The 21,013-nt window shown below is 49.4% G+C and overlaps 10 protein-coding genes across 10 annotated transcripts; 6 read left to right on the top strand and 4 right to left on the bottom strand.

Annotated features, from left to right (window-relative positions):
• Positions 1 to 389: 389 nt before the first annotated feature.
• On the top strand, positions 390 to 1,043 carry N7477_005882 (uncharacterized protein; the record flags this gene model as incomplete). Its single annotated transcript, XM_056967545.1, has 2 exons — positions 390 to 543; positions 805 to 1,043. The coding sequence occupies 2 exons, from the start codon at positions 390 to 392 to the stop codon at positions 1,041 to 1,043; spliced, it is 393 nt and encodes a 130-aa protein (XP_056822299.1).
• Positions 1,044 to 2,243: 1,200 nt separating this feature from the next.
• On the top strand, positions 2,244 to 3,202 carry N7477_005881 (HpcH/HpaI aldolase family protein; the record flags this gene model as incomplete). Its single annotated transcript, XM_056967544.1, has 4 exons — positions 2,244 to 2,393; positions 2,444 to 2,595; positions 2,642 to 2,877; positions 2,940 to 3,202. 4 exons carry the CDS (start codon positions 2,244 to 2,246, stop codon positions 3,200 to 3,202), a joined length of 801 nt encoding a protein of 266 aa, XP_056822298.1.
• Positions 3,203 to 3,868: 666 nt separating this feature from the next.
• On the bottom strand, positions 3,869 to 5,166 carry N7477_005880 (RraA family protein; the record flags this gene model as incomplete). The annotated part of the gene is made up of 3 exons (XM_056967543.1): positions 3,869 to 4,111; positions 4,140 to 4,525; positions 4,578 to 5,166. 3 exons carry the CDS (start codon positions 5,164 to 5,166, stop codon positions 3,869 to 3,871), a joined length of 1,218 nt encoding a protein of 405 aa, XP_056822297.1.
• Positions 5,167 to 6,087: 921 nt separating this feature from the next.
• N7477_005879 (uncharacterized protein) lies at positions 6,088 to 7,297 on the top strand (the record flags this gene model as incomplete). Its single annotated transcript, XM_056967542.1, has 3 exons — positions 6,088 to 6,192; positions 6,247 to 6,857; positions 6,922 to 7,297. The coding sequence occupies 3 exons, from the start codon at positions 6,088 to 6,090 to the stop codon at positions 7,295 to 7,297; spliced, it is 1,092 nt and encodes a 363-aa protein (XP_056822296.1).
• A 435-nt stretch (positions 7,298 to 7,732) lies between these two features.
• On the bottom strand, positions 7,733 to 8,521 carry N7477_005878 (alpha/beta fold hydrolase; the record flags this gene model as incomplete). Its single annotated transcript, XM_056967541.1, has 1 exon — positions 7,733 to 8,521. The coding sequence occupies one exon, from the start codon at positions 8,519 to 8,521 to the stop codon at positions 7,733 to 7,735; it is 789 nt and encodes a 262-aa protein (XP_056822295.1).
• Positions 8,522 to 9,035: 514 nt separating this feature from the next.
• On the bottom strand, positions 9,036 to 10,911 carry N7477_005877 (GMC family oxidoreductase; the record flags this gene model as incomplete). Its single annotated transcript, XM_056967540.1, has 3 exons — positions 9,036 to 9,244; positions 9,297 to 9,913; positions 9,968 to 10,911. 3 exons carry the CDS (start codon positions 10,909 to 10,911, stop codon positions 9,036 to 9,038), a joined length of 1,770 nt encoding a protein of 589 aa, XP_056822294.1.
• Positions 10,912 to 13,109: 2,198 nt separating this feature from the next.
• N7477_005876 (uncharacterized protein) lies at positions 13,110 to 13,496 on the top strand (the record flags this gene model as incomplete). The annotated part of the gene is made up of 2 exons (XM_056967539.1): positions 13,110 to 13,163; positions 13,359 to 13,496. The coding sequence occupies 2 exons, from the start codon at positions 13,110 to 13,112 to the stop codon at positions 13,494 to 13,496; spliced, it is 192 nt and encodes a 63-aa protein (XP_056822293.1).
• A 2,081-nt stretch (positions 13,497 to 15,577) lies between these two features.
• N7477_005875 (FTR1 family protein) lies at positions 15,578 to 16,878 on the top strand (the record flags this gene model as incomplete). The annotated part of the gene is made up of 3 exons (XM_056967538.1): positions 15,578 to 15,608; positions 15,686 to 16,256; positions 16,311 to 16,878. The coding sequence occupies 3 exons, from the start codon at positions 15,578 to 15,580 to the stop codon at positions 16,876 to 16,878; spliced, it is 1,170 nt and encodes a 389-aa protein (XP_056822292.1).
• Positions 16,879 to 17,670: 792 nt separating this feature from the next.
• On the top strand, positions 17,671 to 19,515 carry fetC (putative ferrooxidoreductase Fet3; the record flags this gene model as incomplete). Its single annotated transcript, XM_056967537.1, has 1 exon — positions 17,671 to 19,515. One exon carries the CDS (start codon positions 17,671 to 17,673, stop codon positions 19,513 to 19,515), a length of 1,845 nt encoding a protein of 614 aa, XP_056822291.1.
• Positions 19,516 to 19,584: 69 nt separating this feature from the next.
• On the bottom strand, positions 19,585 to 20,776 carry N7477_005873 (uncharacterized protein; the record flags this gene model as incomplete). Its single annotated transcript, XM_056967536.1, has 3 exons — positions 19,585 to 19,999; positions 20,052 to 20,325; positions 20,380 to 20,776. 3 exons carry the CDS (start codon positions 20,774 to 20,776, stop codon positions 19,585 to 19,587), a joined length of 1,086 nt encoding a protein of 361 aa, XP_056822290.1.
• Positions 20,777 to 21,013: the final 237 nt, after the last annotated feature.

Below are 21,013 nucleotides of genomic sequence, written 5' to 3'. Positions count from 1 at the left end.
GAAAGATAGCGGGGAAGTGCGGTCTGATATATACTCAACAACGTGATAGGAATGTAACAACGATCGCAATTCTGGGCCGAGTCCGCGATCGGGAAAATGGGCATTCATGGCCAAGTTGCCGATGCATCGTCATCGGACCGAGGCCCCGCTTGACTTTGATTATCAGCTCTCGTTGATCTTTTCCGTATCGGTAGGAGATAGGGAGATCAACAAAGCGCGGGCGGAATCCGGGGTCGGCAAGCTGTCCATTGTCTCTCATTTAAGATCGGCAGTGAACGATCTAAACTAGCTCAGATGTCACATCCTCATCGTGGAGCTTAGATTGTGCCTGCCTTTTTTGACTCACCATTCTGTGCTACGTGAGCGTTGACACCCATCCACCTCTGGACATGGAAAGCTCTAAGGCAAACGATCTATTCATGGCCGAGGAAAACCGTGAAGGCGGCGAAGTCATGGGTGTTTGTGAAGGGTATGAGGGGTACACTGCTGAAGAGGAGAAGGCTGTCTTGCGCAAAATTGATATGGTCATTCTGCCTTTTGTGGGTATTTCCCCATTTCTCCCTAGATCCGGTCAAGGTGGCTAACCCAAGATATTAGATGTGCTTTATCTTCTTCTTGTAGTACCTTGACACGCAGAGCCTGACCATTCATATTCACAGGTGGAAACTCTGGCATGTAAGTCTTTTCATTCTCTTCTCAACGCGATGCTCGCATCGAATGACTTACGAAGCCATAGTGGGTACTACACCGTGGCCCGACTAGCAGAACACGGCGCCCATGTTTACATATGCGCTTGAACCCCAGAGCAAGGCACAGCAGCCATCACCAGCATCAAGAAACAGGACCCCTCAGCCAATATCGATCTGATAACAATGGACCTCATGGGCCTCACCAGCGTCGTCGCGGCCGCGAACCCCTTCCTCACTCTCGAATCGGCCCTGCATGGTCTGGTCAAAAACGCAGGCATCACGGCGACGCCCTTCGAAACAACAAATGAAAGCGACGAAGCTCAGTGGCAGACTAACTACCTCACTGGGTTTTAATGGACCACCTACTTCCTCTGATGCTGCAGACAGCCAAGACGCTTTCTCCTGGCAGCGTGCGCATCATCAATCTCACTTCATCAGGCCACTTAGGCGCTCCCACGGGCGGCCTCAATTTTAAGATCTTTAGCGCTCAGGATTGGGGCCCGTGGTCACGGTACTGAAAAAGCACTCTCTCCAATATTCTGCACCCTAAGACTTTACATAATATTTACGGCCCCAACTCTCCCAGTGCGCGGAACGACGAGGGCGAGAACTGGATTCCGCCCGCACCTTTAGGTGTAGTGGAGACGAACCTCGCCACGTCTGTGAAGGCGTCAGGGCTGTGCATGATCAGTATTCTCTCAGTCTTACACATCTTTGGATTGATGTGGCCTGCCGATAAGGGGTCGTGACAGTTTGTTTTGTATGGCAGGTCAGGTCATGGAGCCGGAGCAGAGCGGCACATTTATAGAACTTTTTCGGCGTTTCGGGAAGCCGAGGTGGCAAAGCGGTGCAGCGAAGGATAGTGAACGTACGGAGAAGCTGGAAGAGTGGACTAAGAAGATGATGAACAGAGAGGGGCGAGGTAATGTGGTCAACTGGTTTCAACTTGGTTTACTTGAATCCAAGGTCATATCAGAACATCTTTCCCCCTCCTCTTGTTTCCGAGTGCAATTACAACGAGACTTTTGCCGCTGTCTTGCAGCTTTGTTTGACTAACAGAGGGCCGTCGTGACGAGAAAAAAAAGTACACAGCTCCTTCGAGGACCACCAAGTAAATCGGAGTTGAATCAGGAGTCTCAAAATGATCGACCAACAGCCTAGCTTACCGAGCGACATTGCAGTGCGCTTCTGTATGCCAGCAGAAACATTCACTCTGCTTTCCAGCATTCATGGAACTGATTTTTGACTTTCTCCTCAAATCGAATACATACAGGTAAAAATAAAAATAAAAAGAACAATATGTGGTTGGTAACGCTGCAGGCCACGGGACATTCGTTCGGGATAAAATCATGTCACCGATGTTCGACACCGAGCCACTCGTTGTTTACCAGAGAATATACACTATATCTATCTTTACAGTACTATGGCTGTTTTGAATACAATTCTCATTCATTGCATCTCCCTATCCAACTCGTCGCCCCTCTGGCCGGATATAATTACTAGGACAAGTCCAAGCACTCAAGTCGTTTCATCAAAAGGCCTCCCGAAGGCAAAATGTCATACCCGTCCGCCATGACCAGCTTAATTCACAACCCGCAATTGCGCCTACTCAATGCTCTCCGAGCAAACACGAAGCCTATCATGACCTTTCTATGCCTTCCCTCCTTTCGAACCGCTCAAGTAGTAGCCCAGACCGGCGTCGACGTTAGCATTTTCTCATTTCCCCTACTTTCTTCCTATTAATGATCAAAAAGGGCATTATCATCGATTGTGAGCATGGCTATATCAGCGATGATTCAATGCACAGCTCGACTGCTGCCATCGCTGCTATGGGCGTGTCACCGCTTGTACGTCTCAGAACGACTCACTCAGATTTGGTCAAAAGAGCTTTGGATGCTGGTGCACAGTGAGTAACACCAATGTTGCTCAAATTATTACTAACTTGCTACAAGCGGCATCGTTGTGCCTCAAATCAATACTGCCGGAGAAGCCAGGGCCGTTGTTGCTTGTTCCAAATTTCCCCCACAGGGTCTTCGTGGGCAAGGTTCGGCTTTTCCTGCAATCACCCACGGCATTGACATTCCAACATATCTAACAACCGCGAACGAAACGCTCATTACATGTTTTCAATTTGAATCGAAGGCCGGCGTCAAGAATGTTGACGCTATCTGTGCTGTACCTGGTGTCGGTGAGTGACTGGTTGACCGCAGAAACTCTTCCCCCAAGACTTTTGCGCTAATCTCAGTCAAGACATGGTTTTCATTGGACCAAATGACCTTGCTTTATCGGTTCTTGGCTATGTTCCTGCGAAGGGCGATGAGCCTGAATTCGTCAGTGCCATTGAAAAGATCGTGGCAGCTGCCAGAAAGCATGGCAAATGGGTTGGCCGATTATCAAACGACGGGGCTTCAAGCAAGGAACATCTGAAGATCTTCGATACCGTGGCGATGAGTTATGATATTCGAGCGATCCAAAACTGGTATACATCTGAGTTGCAAGTTGCACGCGCATGATGCACTGCGGGATTGAAGAGAAAAAAGCCAATTCTGATCAGCCAGATTGTATACTGATATACCATAACTTGCAATATGGGAATGCAAAGCTCAAGTCATTATGGCGCTCATTATTTTCTCTCTGCCGAATTTAACATCTTCCCAAGCTCCGAACAAAGAATTGATGTATTACTTCCATTGTCTATCTCCACCCATGTATGACTCTCAACGCGCAAATACCTCCAGTCTCGCCCGATGCTGAAACCTGCCTTGACACAGATTGCCAACGTATACAAGGGGCACTTCTCGGTATGGACCAACTTTGAATATACGTGCTGACTGGAGAAATCTCGAAGTAAGTACGAGTCTCAGTGTATACTCGATTCAGAAAGAAACGCAAGTTGTTCAAAGTCCTTCGCGAGATTTTACATCTTCACATCACAGGTTTCTACTAGTTCGCATTCGAGACTGATCCCCCGCTCGCTTTCCTTGTGATACATGTCTATTCCACACAATCGTATTCATATACTGTGGTAAAAAGAAGAGGATGAACCCATGGCGATGATCCGAGCTCGTACATTCAGGAAGAAATACATGTCTTACACTGCCCTAGAGACTTGCCTCATAATATCTTTATCCCTTGCGCTGAAGCATGTGGTATCCAAGTTTGTCTCTCGCTTCGGCAATTCAGGCTCCTTCGGCAATCATTCCTCGGATGCCTTCTTCGCTCTCCTCGATCTTTCGTGCGACTTCAGCCACCTCGCGAGCTCGATCTCGCGGAACAATAACCACTCCGTTCGCGTCTGCGACAACGATATCACGAGCCTGTACACGTACTTTTCCAATACCGATCGCTTCGTTGACGCCTCCCACTTGAACCCGATCTTTACCGGTCCGCATCCAACGCCCAGCTGCGAGGGTATTCATCCTCTATCACTCGGTTCACATCTCGGCATACGCCATCGATAACAGTTCCAGCGATGCCTCGCAAACCAGCGTATTGTGTCATAATGTCGCCCCAAACAGTACAGTCAGTGCGACCGCCATTGTCAATGACCACAACATCGCCTACGGCAACGTCGTCGATGAAATCGCCAACACTTTCAGGTGGGTTGCTGGCGGGGACGTAGCGCACAGTGTAGGCCGGTCCAACCGTGACCTTCTTGTAATTGGTCAAGGGCATGATATTGAAAGCCTGTCCAGGGATGCCAAGTTTATCAAGCGCATCAGAGACTCCAGGGGTGTCTGAGTCGGCAAAAAGCGCCGACAACTCTTGATCCTCGACACTAGCTTCCTTGGGATTCCTCTTGGTAGGTGTTGCGGCTACAGGAGCTGTTGATGATGCTGTAGCGTGATGTATGGCATCGAATTTCGTGTCATGCATGACCTCAGACACAGAATTTGCCCGCTAGGACGTCCTGGACCATAAGGGCTTGACGACGGTCAATCCGCTCTCCCAATTCCACGACTTCCTCGATGCGGTCTGCTGGGACGAACACTGTCCCGCATCGATCGGCGATCACGCAATCGCCTTGATTGACGGTGACGCCTCGTACCTGGATAGCCGATCCGGAGTCGAGTTGTACTATCCGGTTGCGTGCGCTGATCATGGTCACGCCGCGGCCGTAAACGGGATATCCGACGTCGCGACTGCCGTCGATGATGGTTCCACGGATGCCTTTGACGCGCGAGGCATTGGCAAGCATATCTCCCCAGCATGAGACTCCCTCCGCGCCGCCAGAGATGACGAGGATGCGATCATCAGTGGTGATCGCATCCACAACTGGGGTGAGGAGATGTGTTGTAGGAGCAGTATCTTGCTTAATGCCTACTTTCACAGTGCTGGCGCGACCAACAATCTTCGGGCAATTCCATAACGGCTGTAAGCCATAAGTGGCCCCTTTGAGCTGAAGGAAATCCAACGCATCAGACACTGTATTAGTGTCGAGTGCCGAAAGTCGATCCAAGAGGCTGGTCTGACTCATTGCGTCGACTACAATGATCGGTAGGTAGTCGAAATGGAAAGACCTGTGGAAGAAGTGATTCGTATGAAAGGAGAGACATGGACCTTTACGCCATGCTATATGTACGTTCAGTCTGATGGCAGCCGTGGCGATGACCGAACTCTGTGATTGCGCTCGGCGAAATGTGACCACACCGGTGCATAGAATCCCGGTGATGGGAAGCTATCTGCCGCATCCATTGCTGAGGCAGCTTTCTATCTGGAAGCAACACCAGCGGAGTGGTTCATCTGCCGATGATCGCGTCGGCGGGGCCAGCGGCGAGACTTGATGAGCGTCTCGTAGCACGAAGGCATGGTCCTTTTTCTCTAAGGAGCATAAGTATCAAGGAAGGAAGAACGACTGGCTGGACAGCACCCCACTGCCATCGGCATCCTCCGAAGGCACTCGGCAAAATACAATTATGCCGAAATAGAATAACCACTTCTTCATTACATTAAAGCTGGCTGTTACCATTCTTCGTAAGTCCGTGGATCTGCCTTTGATGTAACGAACGGGTTTTGGATAAGTCGCCGATGTTATGAACATTTCGTCTTGTCAATCGCTCGGCAAAACTGATCAACGAGGAAAGCTCATTCGCTGATACCCCAACCCAAGCCGAATAAGTTCGCGACTAATGACTATGCCATGGCCGCTCAGGATTCACGATTCTTGCTCAAGTACGTGGCGGCAGGCAATTATTCCACATCGAGATTTTCATTTCGTTGATATATAATCCTCTGTGCCTTTTTTATACTGCCTTATTTCTTTCTTGACCCACGACTCAGCTTTTGTCAGAGCCGTCTACGCGAAGGTGATTGGGTATCATCTTGTAGGCCAATTTCAAAGATGGGTAACTAATATCTTGACCTCTCGATCGCCCCCGCTGACACTGCGTTCGGTCTCATGGCCGACTTTGAGGCAGACCCTCACCCATGTAAAGTATCTTTGATTGCCGGGGCATATCGCGAAGAAAATGGAAAGCCTTGGGTCTTGCCTACCGTCGAAAAGGTATTTCAAAAAAAAAAACTTGCAATGGAATTCAGCAATTGACGGCTAGTCTAGGCAAAAGAGCACCTCAGGGAAGCCACTCACGAATACTTAGGCATAGCAGGCTCACCATCCTTCATCAACTTGGCAAAGGATCTCCTCTTCGGGCCTGTCGCATCCCGCCTTGAAGATAATTGCGCATCAATTCAAACGGTGTCCGGTACAGGTGCAAACCACCTCGCAGCCACATTCTTGGCTCGCCGCCTTCGCCCAAACCGTGTTCTGATCCCCGCCCCAACATGGATCAATCACAAGACCATCTGGGAAACAGCTGGAGTGAAAGTTGCCGAATATCCATACTACTGCTCTGCCACAAAGAAGATTGATATCGTCGGAATGCTGAATGCCCTCGATCATGCTGAGCCCAACGAAGTCGTCATCCTGCAAGCTTGCGCGCGCAATCCCACCGGAGTGGACTTGTCAAAGTCACAGTGGGTGCAAGTCGCTGACCTAGTCCGACGAAAGAAGCTGTTTGTCGTCTTCGACAGTGCTTATCAAGGCTTCGCGACTGGCGATCTCGAAGGTGATGCCTGGGCGATTCGCCTTTTCACGGAGAATGTCCTTGCATTCGATACACATCCAGGGCTGTGTGTCACAGTCATTCTCGAAGAATTTTGGGCCGTACGGTGAGCGTATTGGTGCTTTGCACCTGGTCGTACCGCCTCATCTTTCGGTTCAGGGCACACGTAGTGAGTTAGTGGCGATTGCGCGGGCAGAGTATTCCAATCCGCCGCGATTTGGCGCAAGCATTGTTGAAACGATCCTTTTGGATCAGGATCTGAGAGCTCAGTGGATATCGGATTTGGAAACGATGAGCTCGCGGATCCGGAGCATGAGACGTGAGCTGAGGCAGAGGCTGGAGAAAGAGACGCAGCATGACTGGGCACATGTCGAGACGCAGATCGGAATGTTCAGCTATGCAGGGCTAACAAAGGAGCAAGTTTCTCGGCTCAGAAGCGACTTCCACGTCTATTTGTTGCCGTCAGGTCGGTTGAGCTTGTGTGGATTGAATGAGGGCAATGTCCAATACGTGGCACATGCTATTGGCGAAGTCACAAAGTCCTAGATGCGCAGCTACCGTGGTGCAACAGACGCACAATGATCATCTCGCTCGAGACTTTATAGCATGCAAATAAACGAACGAAGATTAGTTTATTCTTCATCAAGGGTCCGAGAGTCAAATCACTAGTTAACAATGAGAGATTTTCATCTATGGTACATTTTAAGGTGTCCCTCAGTGCCTATCTTTGATTTGCATCTGCACAAGGCGTGCGTTTAGTGGAGTTGAGACTGAAATAAGACCATTTGGGGCTACATAGACGAACGAAATTCTCAGGTGATTCCAATAAAGGTTATGTGACATGGTGCATTTTAGAAAAGAATGAGATTTTATGCAGGGTGAACTTCGAACAATGAGCGTATGACATTTTGGCTATGAACAAAATTTTCTATCTCTATTTCGCATGACTTCTATTGCAAAACTTCACTCAACTTATTCTGTTCAAAAATACTGCAATTCGCCGCCACATCTCGACTGGGTTGGAATACATAGGGAAATGGCCACTTTGCAGAATCTCCGCCAATTCCACACCATTCCTTTTCTAGGCGCCCTAAGTACGACAGCCCGCTGTTCTCCTCCCCAAACATGAACAATCTTAGGACATTCCAGTCCCAAAAACATTCCGAGCAGGTCCTCATTATCCGATAGTCGCACCATAGACTCAAAGATTGGACGCACAGCGCCAGCTTGTACCCGCGCGCGTAAGATACTAGCATATAGGGGGCTGGCAAAGGATTTTGTCTCCCGAGTACGAATGATAAATGTATCGAGGAAGTCCTCTGGGTGATCGGAAGGGAAGTTGAAGATTTGCCGGCTTAGGAAGCAGTCCTCTGGCGCAAGATTGCCTTTGATGTCCACGAAGCTCAAGACTCGGTCAGGATACTTGTGGGCAAGAAGTAGCGCGGTAAGTCCGCCCATAGAGTGACCCATCAGGTGAAATTTGGTGATTTGGAAGTGCGAAAGAACTGCAGATGCTGTCGCGACGAGAAAAGAGATATCTGTGGTGGCAAGGTCGTCACTTTGGGAGTGTCCGCAGCCCGGGGCGTCAAAAGCGAGATATCCATAATTCTTCAATGCAGGGTTTAGAACTATGTCGGCCAAATCTTCCTTGCAGGAACCGAAACCATGCAGAAACAGGATTGGAGGGTTGGCATTGAGTTTGTGGATTGTGGAGAGGTTGAGGTTCACGCCTTCTACTTGAAGTGGGATTGTCGTGTACGTGAGCGCCATCCTGAGAGCCGTTGAAACAGGAAACAATGTGAAAGAAAAGTCTCTATTTTTTGGTTATTCTTATATATTGCGCTGTCGCGGAAACAATTTTCTGACGCTTGAGGTTCGGTCAACTGGCTCGGCATAAAGAGATTTCGCCGTTGCCAAATTCGGAGGAGGCGAAATTTGGTTGCCAATCGCAGCCACATCAGCCACACTGAGATCGTATTGTTGTTTAGGGCATACGCATTGAATCAACCTTTCTGTCTGCTACTTCATACGATTAGCTCTTGTCTTCGATCTGAGGGTGCATTGTGAAGCCACCCATGGTAAATGACAAGCATAATGGGCTTTATGGAGTCTGCCTTCAGACTGTATAAGATGCAATGTCTCGTGGTTCCAAAAGATTGGTTACGGACACTCAAAATCGGAGATTCGATCGATATTCAATAGCTTGTTTGATTTAGTGATTTGCATGAATCCCGCTACACCCACATTACATATTCTCCAAGACTACTCAGTAGAAACTGGTCGTCTAGATCTTGCCCTTGATAATATCGGCCGCTCGCTCAGCGATAGCGTATACTGTGCTCTGCAGATGCCCGCAAACTTGGAAGGGAATCACAGAGGCATCCACAACGCGGATATTCGAGGTGCCGTAGACCTTCAGCGAGGTGTCAACGACACCACCAATGTCCTTTGGCATCATAGCGGCCGTGCTGATGGGATGGAAGTTCGATCGGTCTAGTGGTTCATTAGCATAGACGTCCATTGTATTGCGGAAACCATCACATACAGTTGTTCTTAATGAAAGATGACCATCCCTGGTCATCAGCCATTGCCGGAACAGTAGAAATACCAGGCTTAGTCTCAGCACCAGCCAAAGCAGCGAACGGCTCGGTCTTGAATAGTTGACGAATGAAACGAGCAGCCTGGACCTGAGCGTGTAGATCGAAATCGAGCATGAAGTACTTGGGGTCGATGACGGGTGGGTCGGTCGGGTCAGCGGATGAGATGTGGACATTTCCACGGGAGAAGGGGACAGAACCCCAGTACTCGGTGTCGAGAGTGGCTCCAAAAGGCTCGAGCAGGATCTCGGCGATAGGAATGCGCGATTTGAAGATCAAGTCCCACTGGATCTTGAAGAAGCGCTCAATGTCGGCAACCTTTGTCACGTTTCCGTTGGCGGACACCACCTGAGCAGCGTAGGCTGGGAGCTCCTTGAGAAGCTGAGCACCGACAGCCGTAGCATTGGGGAAGAGCTGGCTCACGAAGGGGTATGCAACATAGTCTGCAACCCCAGAGTAACTTGATTTAGCGTCGAATGCCAGGCCGTTGTTCATTTGATCTTGGAGGTTCTCGCCAACTGTCGGGAGGTTCACTTTGGTGTCGATGCCATACTTGGAGAGAACGCTGGAGATGATCAGGTTGAATTCTGTATTTGTGCTGAAGGGGAAAGACACTTACTCTGAGTTTCCGACGCCGGATAGCTCAAGCAAAGCAGGGGACTTCAAGGCACCTGCAGCGAGAATAACCTCCCGGGAAGCCTTGACAACCGTGGTAGTGCCATTCGCCAGGGTAACCTCGACACCATCAGCAATGGCCTCGTCGCCCGTCTTCCAAGTGATCTTGTTGGCATTGGTGTTGAGCCAGACGTGAAGGTTGGCTCGAGTCTTATAAGGGTAGTAGTAGGCGCGAGCCGCGTCTTCACGGATGTTCATCTTCGAATCAACCGTCTTGGGATAAAGAGAGAAACCGACCATTTGGCCACCGTTCGGATCAATATTGTACGGCACAGGAACGGGCATGTTCTGATACGTCGTGTTCAAAGTCTGCGCAAGACCATCGTTCAACTGTGATTCGGACCAGCCAACCTTCAGAGGACCGTCAAATCCGTGGAAGGCAGGATCATACGCAACGCCGGAACCTTCAAGCCATGGAAAGTTGTCGCCTTGGAACTGCTCTCCCTTGCGGTAATAATGGAACAGGTTCTTCCAATTCCAGCCCTCATTACCAACCGTCTCCCAAGCATCGATTTGGGCAGCCTGTGCCCGAAGATATGCCATGCCATTGATGGTAGATGTTCCCCCAAGCGCTTTTCCGGCTCGAAGGGTCTGTGGGTGGTTCCCAGCATATTCCTGGTCCACAGTCCGGTAGGCCCAGTCAATATCGGTACCAAATGCATTCCCATATCCAGCCGTGTCAGTAACGTTGGGGTTATTGTACACTGAGCCCCCAGCCTCGATGATGAGGACCGTGGTTTTGTTGTCCTCTGAAAGACGGTTAGCGACTACCAAACCACTTGTACCACCTCCGATAACGATGTAGTCATAGGTCGGCTCGGTTCTGTGGGTATGATAGGGAATGGCGGCTGCCAAAGGAAGCAACGCAAGACCTGCGAAACTGCGCATATCGAATATATGAATAGGAGTGAGAACAGGAGTGTTCTACTGTCTCTTCAAGGCCCCCGAAGCAGGGCCATCATATTTATACATTATCTCTGGTGACACACAAGAAACCTTTCAGGAATGTGATAGTGGTACTCCACTCCCTCATCACGTCAGGGAGGATTCCCTCGGCCATCACTAATGGATCTGTCAGCACTCACCTTTAGCCTTTTCGAGCAGATTACTGATCTCCAAGATCCACATATGATGTGAGGATAGTCAACAAGGTGCATCAATGGTCAATCTGAGATGGATCCGACATCGCACCAAGACTTTTTACAAAGCAACGGGAAAATCTTTATCAGCATATGCTCCGAGGATCTTTCAAACAACGATCCAAATGGAAGCTACGCCTCAATGCCTTCAACGAGTATTTTTGCGCCTTCTACGTCTGATCAGAGAACCTTCACGCAAAGATACCGCTGAAGTAGAAGCACATGAGTGAGCCATGTGATACCGTCGACGGATACACCATTTTTCGTCAAGGTCCTTTTGCTTTGGTGCGTTTCATGTTTCATGATGTAACCGAGCGGAAGGGAGCGGAAGGGTGCGCCGGTCGCTTTCCTTTTGCTCTGACCCTGAATCATTGCCGAGTTCCGTTACGTCTATTGCTTCAGCACGTTAGCGCCGATCCTGTAACGGCACGGCAACGAGGGCTCAATGGTGTCATTCTTCACCGGTCGCCATGAAGGCGAGGGTGTGGAGAAACGGCTCGTGCTGGTTTCACCGACTTCTGGAAAAGGGTCGAGTTCCTTAAAACAATGAGCCCCTGCCAAGAGAAAATAGTCTTTTATATCCAAGACATTGCTTATCACATTCGCGACGGATGTCAAAAGTACCTATTGCACTGAAGCTCAAGACTAATGGGATTCAATTGAAATGTGCGGAAGGCATGAGAGCCAAACCCCGATCTGATAAGATAATCTCCATGTCATTAGAAACAGAGGGAGGTCAACGAAGCTCAATTAAACAACCAGAATTTTTAGAGAACTTTTCAAGTGTTCTCCTGTGTAGGTGGAGTCGGATGGCATATCACATTGCTTTTGTACTCTGGTAGTGGAAAACCCCCCTATCACAAACCATATCACTCCCTTATCTTCACCCTATCAAGAAGCTCATATGTTCTAGGAGGGCCTGAAACGATCTTATAAGGCAACAAATTGCGTCGAATCTGGCGAGAATTCGAAAGGGGAACTAGCAGAATATAAGTGATATAAATCAGAGAATTATTGTGACTAATGCTCAATTAATAGGATAGCGAATAGTACTACGGCGGCGTTTTACTATTCATTGGTAATTGCGGAATGCAGGGGCTTGCGCGCTGACTGCGCGCATCCATGTGAGCGTGGTACGGGAAGGAACAACGTGACTATGAACCATGCGGAGTTCGTTCTTTCAAAGGCTCAAAGAATCAGACGATGTTGAGCTGAATCTTGAGCGAAATGACTTTATCTTCTATACATAGATTTACAGCCGCCCTCGAGTTTTAGCCCAAGTCCTCAGTCTACCCGCCAACAGATAAACCTGATCACCAGCTAATTAGCCACTATATTTTCAAGCAATGTAGACAGTGACAGGATCTATGCAAGGAACTCTCTTCCTTCCTTCCCTCCTTCCTTCCTTCCTTCCTCCCTTCCTCCCTTTATCGGGACTGTTTTCGTAATGATTCACAATTTTTATAGTGCTCTCTGTACGTCCTTTCTGAGAGTTCTACTAACATCAGTACAGTTCTTTACAGAAATCAAAGCGAACAAAACACTTGTCGACACTACAAATGCGCATTATTCTTTCAACATCAAGGACAGAAAATATGACACACCCATTGCATATCTTGATGCCGATCTGGCTGATCTGGAATGGCAGAGCAGCATGCCCTTGAATCCAAGAGATATGGGAAAAAGAGCAGGTATAACTTCCAAAATCACTCTGGTCATTCCAGCTACTTATCTTGTCCCATAGGGCAAATACGACGATCCCGCCGTGTGGTACTGCTGGATTAAACAGGTCACCCTCATAGAGCTTTGTTTGGATCGAGAGGTTGGCAAAATCCATCAGAAAGCTTTGGACAGATTGGCCGATACAAGGAGCGACAAGTCTAAAGTCTACAACTGCCGAAAGTATGTAATGTCCATGAATAGCCAGTTCAAAGGCCTGCTTCCATCATGGCCGCTGCCATCGCTGCACCCAACTCGCTAGCTGGTATTTTCAACAGTCAAGTCCGTAAAATTGAGTTGCTGATTGACGATTTTTAACGCTTTGAAAAGGGAAACAGCTCAACTGTTGGCGCAGTTCGACGGTCTGGTATCAGATCTGGTATCAAATATGCAATTAGAATTTCTAAGAAGGTATGCTTTGTCTAATCCTAACAAGCCAGTGCTAGACCTCTTGTACTGACGAATTGCAGATTCCAGGTCAAGACATCTGCTTTGGATTTTGAGAAGAATGCACTTTTCAAGGTCAAGGAAGAGGAAAAACAGAAGTGGTCTGACCTTGCCACTCAAGTGAAGGATGATGGCTCATGTGTTCTGCGATATTCTTATGTGTGGTAGATGGTATTATATGAATTCATTCGATCATGAAGCAACATTAGTATTTTGTCTGTTCGTACCAGTCATGTTGACTCGTCGACTGTTTATCGGGCCGGATAGCCCTCCGGATGATGATTACCCGGAGTTTCTCAGTTCGGACCCCTCTTTGTATTCTGATAATTAACTGGCTTGCTTACTGCGAAGTACTTCGTAGTCATGGAGATGCCTGGCGATATTTTGCTCGGACTCATTTCTCCGCATCAATCAGGCTCTCGGATTTTCTGTCGAGACTTAGTCAATAGGCTTCGAGGGAGGGAGGGTGGCAGTGGTTGAGAGCCGACTTAGGGAGCGACAAATACCGGGGAATGAGGCCGGACTTTGTCTATGGACGGAAAGATTTCAGAAGAAAGTTGGCATTTGATATACTGAAGAAAGTGAACAGCAAAGACTTTGACTTCATAGCTATTGAATGTACTCAAGAGACGAGGAAATAGAATGAATGGGGGTAAGGATATGGGGAGAGGTGGGAAGGGGAAATGGTTCGGGTTTCTTTTCCGCTTCTGTCTGCCATCCGAGGAGAACGCCCGTCTTCACTATTGATGAAAATCACTTAGGAGGCAGAATACGCGATATACCCGGTGCAAAGAGTCCCGACCAACATGTGTAATCTAGGTCATTCTCTCTAGGAAACGGGACTGCACCGGCTTTGTCACTGGATTCCTTATCGTTCGACTGCGTCCTAGCTGGATCATGATTATGTCAGTGCCCCTTCACGCTTGCCAACATCTTCATTGCCATCGCCCCCATCGATTGAACACACTGGGGTTTGACATCTGTCTGCCTTTTGGTGATTTGTCGTTCCTGGTGGCTACTTTGATGCTATCGCATACTGTGAGAGAGAAAGATCAGGGATGTCGCGGCCTCACTGGTGACCGCGATTGTCAACGCTAGTACTTCGCTGAGTCTGGAATTTGCCGGCACAGTCGAGACTTGTAAAGAACGAGTGCTTGACTTTAGCCGAGACCCTGAAGATTTATCGGGGAGCGTTACACTCCTCTACTGGGCTCGGTGGCTTGGCTATCGTTCTCCATTTGATCCCCTCACTGAGAAATGACTAAGAAGTAAATGATGCCCAGACCGGTGGAAGCAAAGTAATCTGATGGGCGTAACCGCTGAGCAACTCCAGCCCGGGCGTACCTCAATTCCTGTTCGAGGATTTTGCCGAGCCGGCCGAATAGAACGCCACAAACTTGAAGTCCTGAGACACCGAACACAACACCATCCATCGCGGTTGCCGATCAAGTCTTTGCGTCATGACTACTTCCTAAGTATTCGACTCTAGGAAAATGACAATTCTCGACCCGAAAGCCTAGGTGGTATACAATCCAATTTCCGCGTATTTTTTTTCAGCGAGCCGTTTAGAGTTTATCAGGCCGGGTTGGTTGAACCGATAGGGTATCAATCATATCCATCAAATCAATCAAATCAATCAGATAATCTCAGTAAACTTAAGATTTTCTTTCGGGAGACATGCGCCGACTCAACTCAAAAACTTGCGAAAATGGCGCACGCCGCGGAAGAATTATATTATGAGCGACTTGAGCCCTTCCAAAGCATTCCACGTGTGACCCTGTGGGCCCTTGGTTGGCATACAAGATCTCCATTGGGCCTTTTCTCCGCTGCGGGGACTGCAGTAATTTTGCAATCAAACCTAATGTCATGATCACTCTTCTTGCGGTCTTCTTAGCCGCCCATAGCGCTTAGCCGGTGCTGGTTGACCTGAGTCTGCAGCTACTGCAGCTTAGACCCTGAAGGCATCCTGGCGTAATTTGAGGCATGAGGTCAGATGCCCTGTGTGGCAAAAGTCGGGCGATGAAGTGGATTAGTTTTTGACGGGGCCATGGAATAGCACGAGAAGCTTGAGAGCCACTTTCACCGTCGGGCGTTGATCAGATACCGATGCGGCGCTAGTAATTTTCACTTGATCGGACCACATCGTTTCTAAGGTTGGCACGGGCTCTTATCAATCACCTGTCCCTCTTTTCCCCAAGGACCTCGTCTGTCCTTCTCTTCTGCCCAGGCTCTTTGGTGAACCTCTCAAGATGGGTCAAAATAATGTGTTCGCCGTCACGGGTAAGTGTGCACTGCGATTGCACTCAATACTAGCGTCATCACTGTCGGACTTGAGCTGACCCGATGCGACCGCGCAGTGTTTTTCATCTGTTTCCGAGAATGTCTCGAAACGACCGTGGTTGTGTCCGTCCTTTTGGCCTTCCTGAAGCAGACTCTGGGCATGGGAGAAGATCGGAGAACATATAAAAGGCTTGTGAAACAAGTATGGCTAGGGTGCGGCCTAGGTTTACTGATCTGCGTGGCGGTTGGCGCAGGCATGATCGGTGCGTTCTATGGCCTCGGCACCGATACATTCTCCAGTACGGAAGACATCTGGGAAGGTGTGCTTGGTATCATTGCATCCTTGATTATCACCATCATGGGTGCCGCGCTACTGCGCGTTTCCAAGCTCCAGGACAAGTGGCGGATCAAGCTTGCCAAGGCAATGGAGCATGATGCCAATCCCAACGAAACGCGCCGAAATCGCCTCAAGAGGTACATGGAGAAGTACGTGATGTTCTTCCTTCCCTTCATCACGGTTCTACGTGAAGGTCTGGAGGCGGTCGTCTACATTGGTGGTGTCGGTCTGGGCCTCCCAGCCACTTCCTTCCCTCTTGCTGTGTTTTGTGGTCTGGCAGCAGGCTTCCTGGTGGGCTACATCATCTACAAGTAAGTTTTTGATACCTAGGCGGAAAAGGAGGGCCATGACTAACTCTTCGTCAGGGGTGGACGAGAGACATCGATGCAGATCTTCCTGATCATTTCGACCTGCTTCCTCTACCTGGTTGCCGCGGGTCTCATGTCTCGTGGCGTCTGGTACTTCCAGAATAATGCCTGGAACAAGGTCGTTGGAGGCGATATGTCAGAGGTCGGCTCTGGTCCGGGCTCCTACAACATCAAGCAGAGTGTCTGGCACGTCAACTGCTGCAACCCCGAAGTGGGCGGCGGTGGTGGCTGGGGTATTTTTAACGCCCTTCTCGGTTGGACCAACTCTGCGACCTACGGTTCTGTTATCTCATATAATCTCTACTGGCTCGCTGTCATGATCGGTTACGCATTGATGCTTGTTCGTGAGCGCCGCGGCCCTCTACCATATATCGACCCGGCGCTGAGGACGGTGGCCAATGCCAAAGGACGCGCCAAGGCCTTTGTCTTCCGTCAGAAATGGGAGCCTGAGCCCGAGGTTGTGCCTGTCCAAGCAAGTGGTGCCATTGAAACAGGCATTTTCAGCAAGGAGAAAGAAAGCGGTGCTGGTGTTTCCACCGTCATCAAGCCCACCTCTTCGGCATAGACGGTTCAAAAAATGGTCCGATATTTGGAGTCAATCTACGATTGGAAATAATGTTCGATGTCATAAGCAGAGAATTCGCACAAGCGGAAAGCCACAAATAATTTTAGAATAAACAAAAAGTAAGAGAACAGAAAGACTTGTAATTTTCAAAGCCATTGCATTTCTTGTGACCAAACAAGGAAGGTCCTCCAAGGGTCACATTATGGTGGAGACAACAACACTCTTTAGCAAAGCTTACAGTAGCGACATGGCGCGACCTTGGGGGATCCATTGGTTGCTAGCCCCCTCCTCGTGTTCACGTTCCAAGGATGCTGCCACATTCCTCCAATGGACGTATCCTGAAAAATCAGATTACCACTAGTTTCGGCTAATCAATCAATATCCTGTGCTTGTGCGCTGATCTGAAGGTCACACCACGCAATTTGCTTCCGTTGGGTTCCCAGGGCTGTCAACATCTCATACAGATCTGCACCCGCGATTTCGCGTGTTCCAGCCCTTTAGGGTACGTGGATTCCCGGAGCAACAAGCAAAGCCAGGTCCACCAGGGCCCACCAGGCCAAGCGGCCTGAGCTACGTGGGAAATTTTTCTATTACTTGTTACGAGCCCCACCGCGGACCACCGCAAGATCGATAATCTTATCGCCCGGTACGCAAAAAGTTCGGCCGATGTTGCGAGAACGGGCGTGGTCCTGGTCCTAGTGCTAGTCCTCTTCTAGGCTGTCCATTCTAGCGACAGCTAGCTTCTTTCTCTTCCTTGTTTTTTCTGTTCCAGTTCCAACAAGCCTTTTGGACATGGCGAACCTCGTAGAAGGCATGTTCGTGCGTCTCTGGGCGCTGCTTTTCGTCTTCCAAAGCTGCCAGGCCAAAACCGTCACCTATGATTTTAACGTCACCTGGGTGACTGCCAACCCTGATGGTCTCTCCGATCGCAAGGTGGTTGGTATCAACAATCAATGGCCCTTGCCTACCATTGAGGTGGACAAGGGTGACCAGCTCGTCGTGAACATGTTCAACGGTCTGGGGGATAAGGACACCTCGATTCATTTCCACGGCATGTACCAGAATGGCACCAACAACATGGATGGCCCTTCTATGGTCACCCAGTGTCCTATTCCGCCGGGCTCTTCTTTTACCTACAACTTCACTGTGAACCAGAACGGCACGTATTGGTACCACTGCCATACCGACTCCTGCTACCCAGATGGCTACAGACAAGCACTGATTGTCCATGACACCGACTCGTATTTCAACGATATGTACGATGAGGAGTTCGTGCTCACTATGAGTGACTGGTATCACACCTTGACGGAGGACATTACTCCTCATTTCATCAATCTGGCGAACCCGACGGGTGCGGAGCCTATTCCCCAAGCATTCTTGGTCAACGACACAATGAATACCAATCTACCCGTGGAGGCAGGGAAAACCTATTTGATCAGGCTGATCAATGTCAGCGCTTTCGTTGCTCAGTACTTCTATATCGAGGATCATACCTTCAAGATTGTCGAGATTGATGGTGTCTATGTCGATGCCACCGAAGCCGACACACTTTACATTTCTGTGGCTCAGCGGTATTCAATTCTCGTCACCATGAAGAATTCGACAGAAAAGAACTATCCCATCGTGACAGTAGCAGATTCGGTGCTAATGGACACGATTCCGTCCGACCTGCAACTCAACCACACCAATTGGCTAGAATACAATGCGAGCGCCGCCCATCTCCAAGCTGTGATGAAAGTGGATGTAGCCTCGGACCTTGTACCATACGACGACATCACCCTCGTCCCCCACGATAGAATGAAACTCCTCCCCGAGGCCGACTTAACGATCGAACTCTCAGTCGTCATGGCGAACCTCGACAACGGCGCCGGCTACGCCTTCTTCAACAATATTTCCTACACAAAGCCCAAGGTCCCAACACTATATACCGTACTATCATCCGGCAACCTCTCCACCAACGCCGAGATCTACGGCGAGTACACGCATCCCATGGTCCTAGAACACAACCAAGTTGTCGACATCATCCTCAATAACGGCGACGGAGGCTCTCACCCGTTCCATCTCCACGGCCACAATTTCCAGCTCCTCCACCGCGAGCCATCATACGGCGAACACTTCTACGACTATGCGGACTCCACTGACGGTATTACCTTCAACGCGTCCAACCACGAAGCCTACCCTCAATACCCAGCCCGTCGCGATACCTTTGTCGCGCCCCCAATGGGTAACTTCGTTGTCCGCTTCGTCGCCGATAATCCGGGTGTCTGGTTCTTCCACTGCCACATCGACTGGCACTTGGCGCAAGGATTGGCAATGCTGATGATCGAAGCTCCGACACAGTTGCAAGAGCGCATGACGATTCCAGACAGCGCGTATGATACCTGCAAAGCGGCCGGTGTCGCCTACGAGGGTAACGCGGCTGCCAACACGGAGGATTTCCTCGATCTGACCGGGCAGAACAAGCAGGTCGCTTGGTTACCCGCCGGCTTCACTACCAAGGGCATCGTGGCGATGGTATTCTCGTGTATTTCAGCCTTCCTCGGGATGGCGTTCATTTCCTTCTATGGCGCTACGGGAATTCAGGCTAAAAAGCAGGAGGGAGAAGAGTCAGCGGAATCAGCGGAGACCGATAGTTGAGTTCATTGGTAGATGAATTCACGTGAATATTAATTTCCAAGTCAATTTTAGCGTCGGTGTTTTGTCCCTTCATTGCCGATAGCGCGGCGTCCACTGGCTCCATTGCTCGATGCCGCTCATGAGGTATTCCAGACCTTTGGTGTATTTTTCCAATTCAGGGCGTAGGGTGCTACCATGTTCTTGTTTGAGATCTTCGCTAGATTGCTTGATCACGATCTCAAGTTCACGACAATAGGCGTACATTAGCCGCTTGCAGGCTGTGTATGACAGACCGGTCTCTTGGGATAGAATGTATATGGAGGAGAAAGGGCGAGATCCATCGGTCGGGTTGGCTTGATAGACTTTCGATTCACGGTCCCAGCTGTAAATGTCGTTCAGGACACCCATGAAGCGGAAGGCGCAGCTTTCAAGTGCGGCAGTCTGAGAAAGCTCGGTTGTGTGGAGGTGCAAACCCGCGCCAAATCTTATGAGCGCAGTGTAAAAGCTCCAAACTTGGTTAGCTCAAGTCTAATTCACTGAGATGTATAGATACTCACGTTCTACCCACGTCAACTTCCCGGAGCTGAAGGTATGGTCCAAGGTGTTTTACGGACATGCGATCCTCTGCCGTCTGAGCTTGAAGCAGAGCGCAGAATCCTTCGATGAGGTCCTTTGCCAGTGCCTCATCGGTGCTTTTCATGAGCTGGAATAGGTCAAATAGCATCCACTCATAAGGTTTTGCTTTGTCCGGCTTTGTTTGTCCTCGGGCAACCTGCATGACCCGGTTCCTATAGGACAGCATCTCTAGAAGATCCATCTTTTCCAGTTGATCTAGAAACCATGAGTCGGGAATTTCGCAACACACGTGTGCAAGTCAGAACATACCATCGATCAAAAAGATTAAGCAATGCAATTTGCAAGTCATTTCAACTCGATCATCGAGGGTGAGCGGGAAGAATTGGCTGAATGCACGGGACATGCCAAGCGCGAAGAAACCCTGCTTCTCCTCTTCGCTAGCAAATATCCAGTTCTGGTCAATCCATGGCTCAGTCTGGGACTGAATGGCTTCCCATCCCAGGGGATGGATCTTTGATTCTAGTCGACTGGGCGGAATCTCATACAGCTGATGATGAAGAGGGGCTTCGGAAGAGTAGCGCTTTGGCGCTATGACGCATAGTTGGAAGGGATATTCTCTTGACAGCTCGAAAACTCTCGATCTCGGTGGTCCTTTACGAATGCCGAAAGCCATCGGCCTGGCACAGGCCCTTGCGAAGCGATGCATGTCCAGGTTACGGGCATGTAGGGGATTAAACCGACACCATATGACGTCACCTGATGAAGATTCTGGATGATATATCTCGAATAGAGGGTTGTCACTGAGTTCAATGTTGAGGCAGTCAATGTTTATGGTGAGTGTCTGGACGCCGATTACCGATTAAGCCTGGACGCGTTCAGGAGATAAGATCGTGCACGTGCCATGGGCTGATCGGGGCCTGATGTCGCTGATGTCACCAATACC

This window comes from Penicillium maclennaniae, assembly GCF_028827695.1.
Source record: "Penicillium maclennaniae strain IBT 15551 chromosome Unknown utg000005l:1.0-2652337.0:1.0-2654196.0, whole genome shotgun sequence".
NCBI lineage: Eukaryota > Fungi > Ascomycota > Eurotiomycetes > Eurotiales > Aspergillaceae > Penicillium > Penicillium maclennaniae.
Note: the sequence above shows the minus strand (reverse complement) of the source record. Positions and strands in the feature narration are given on the sequence as shown.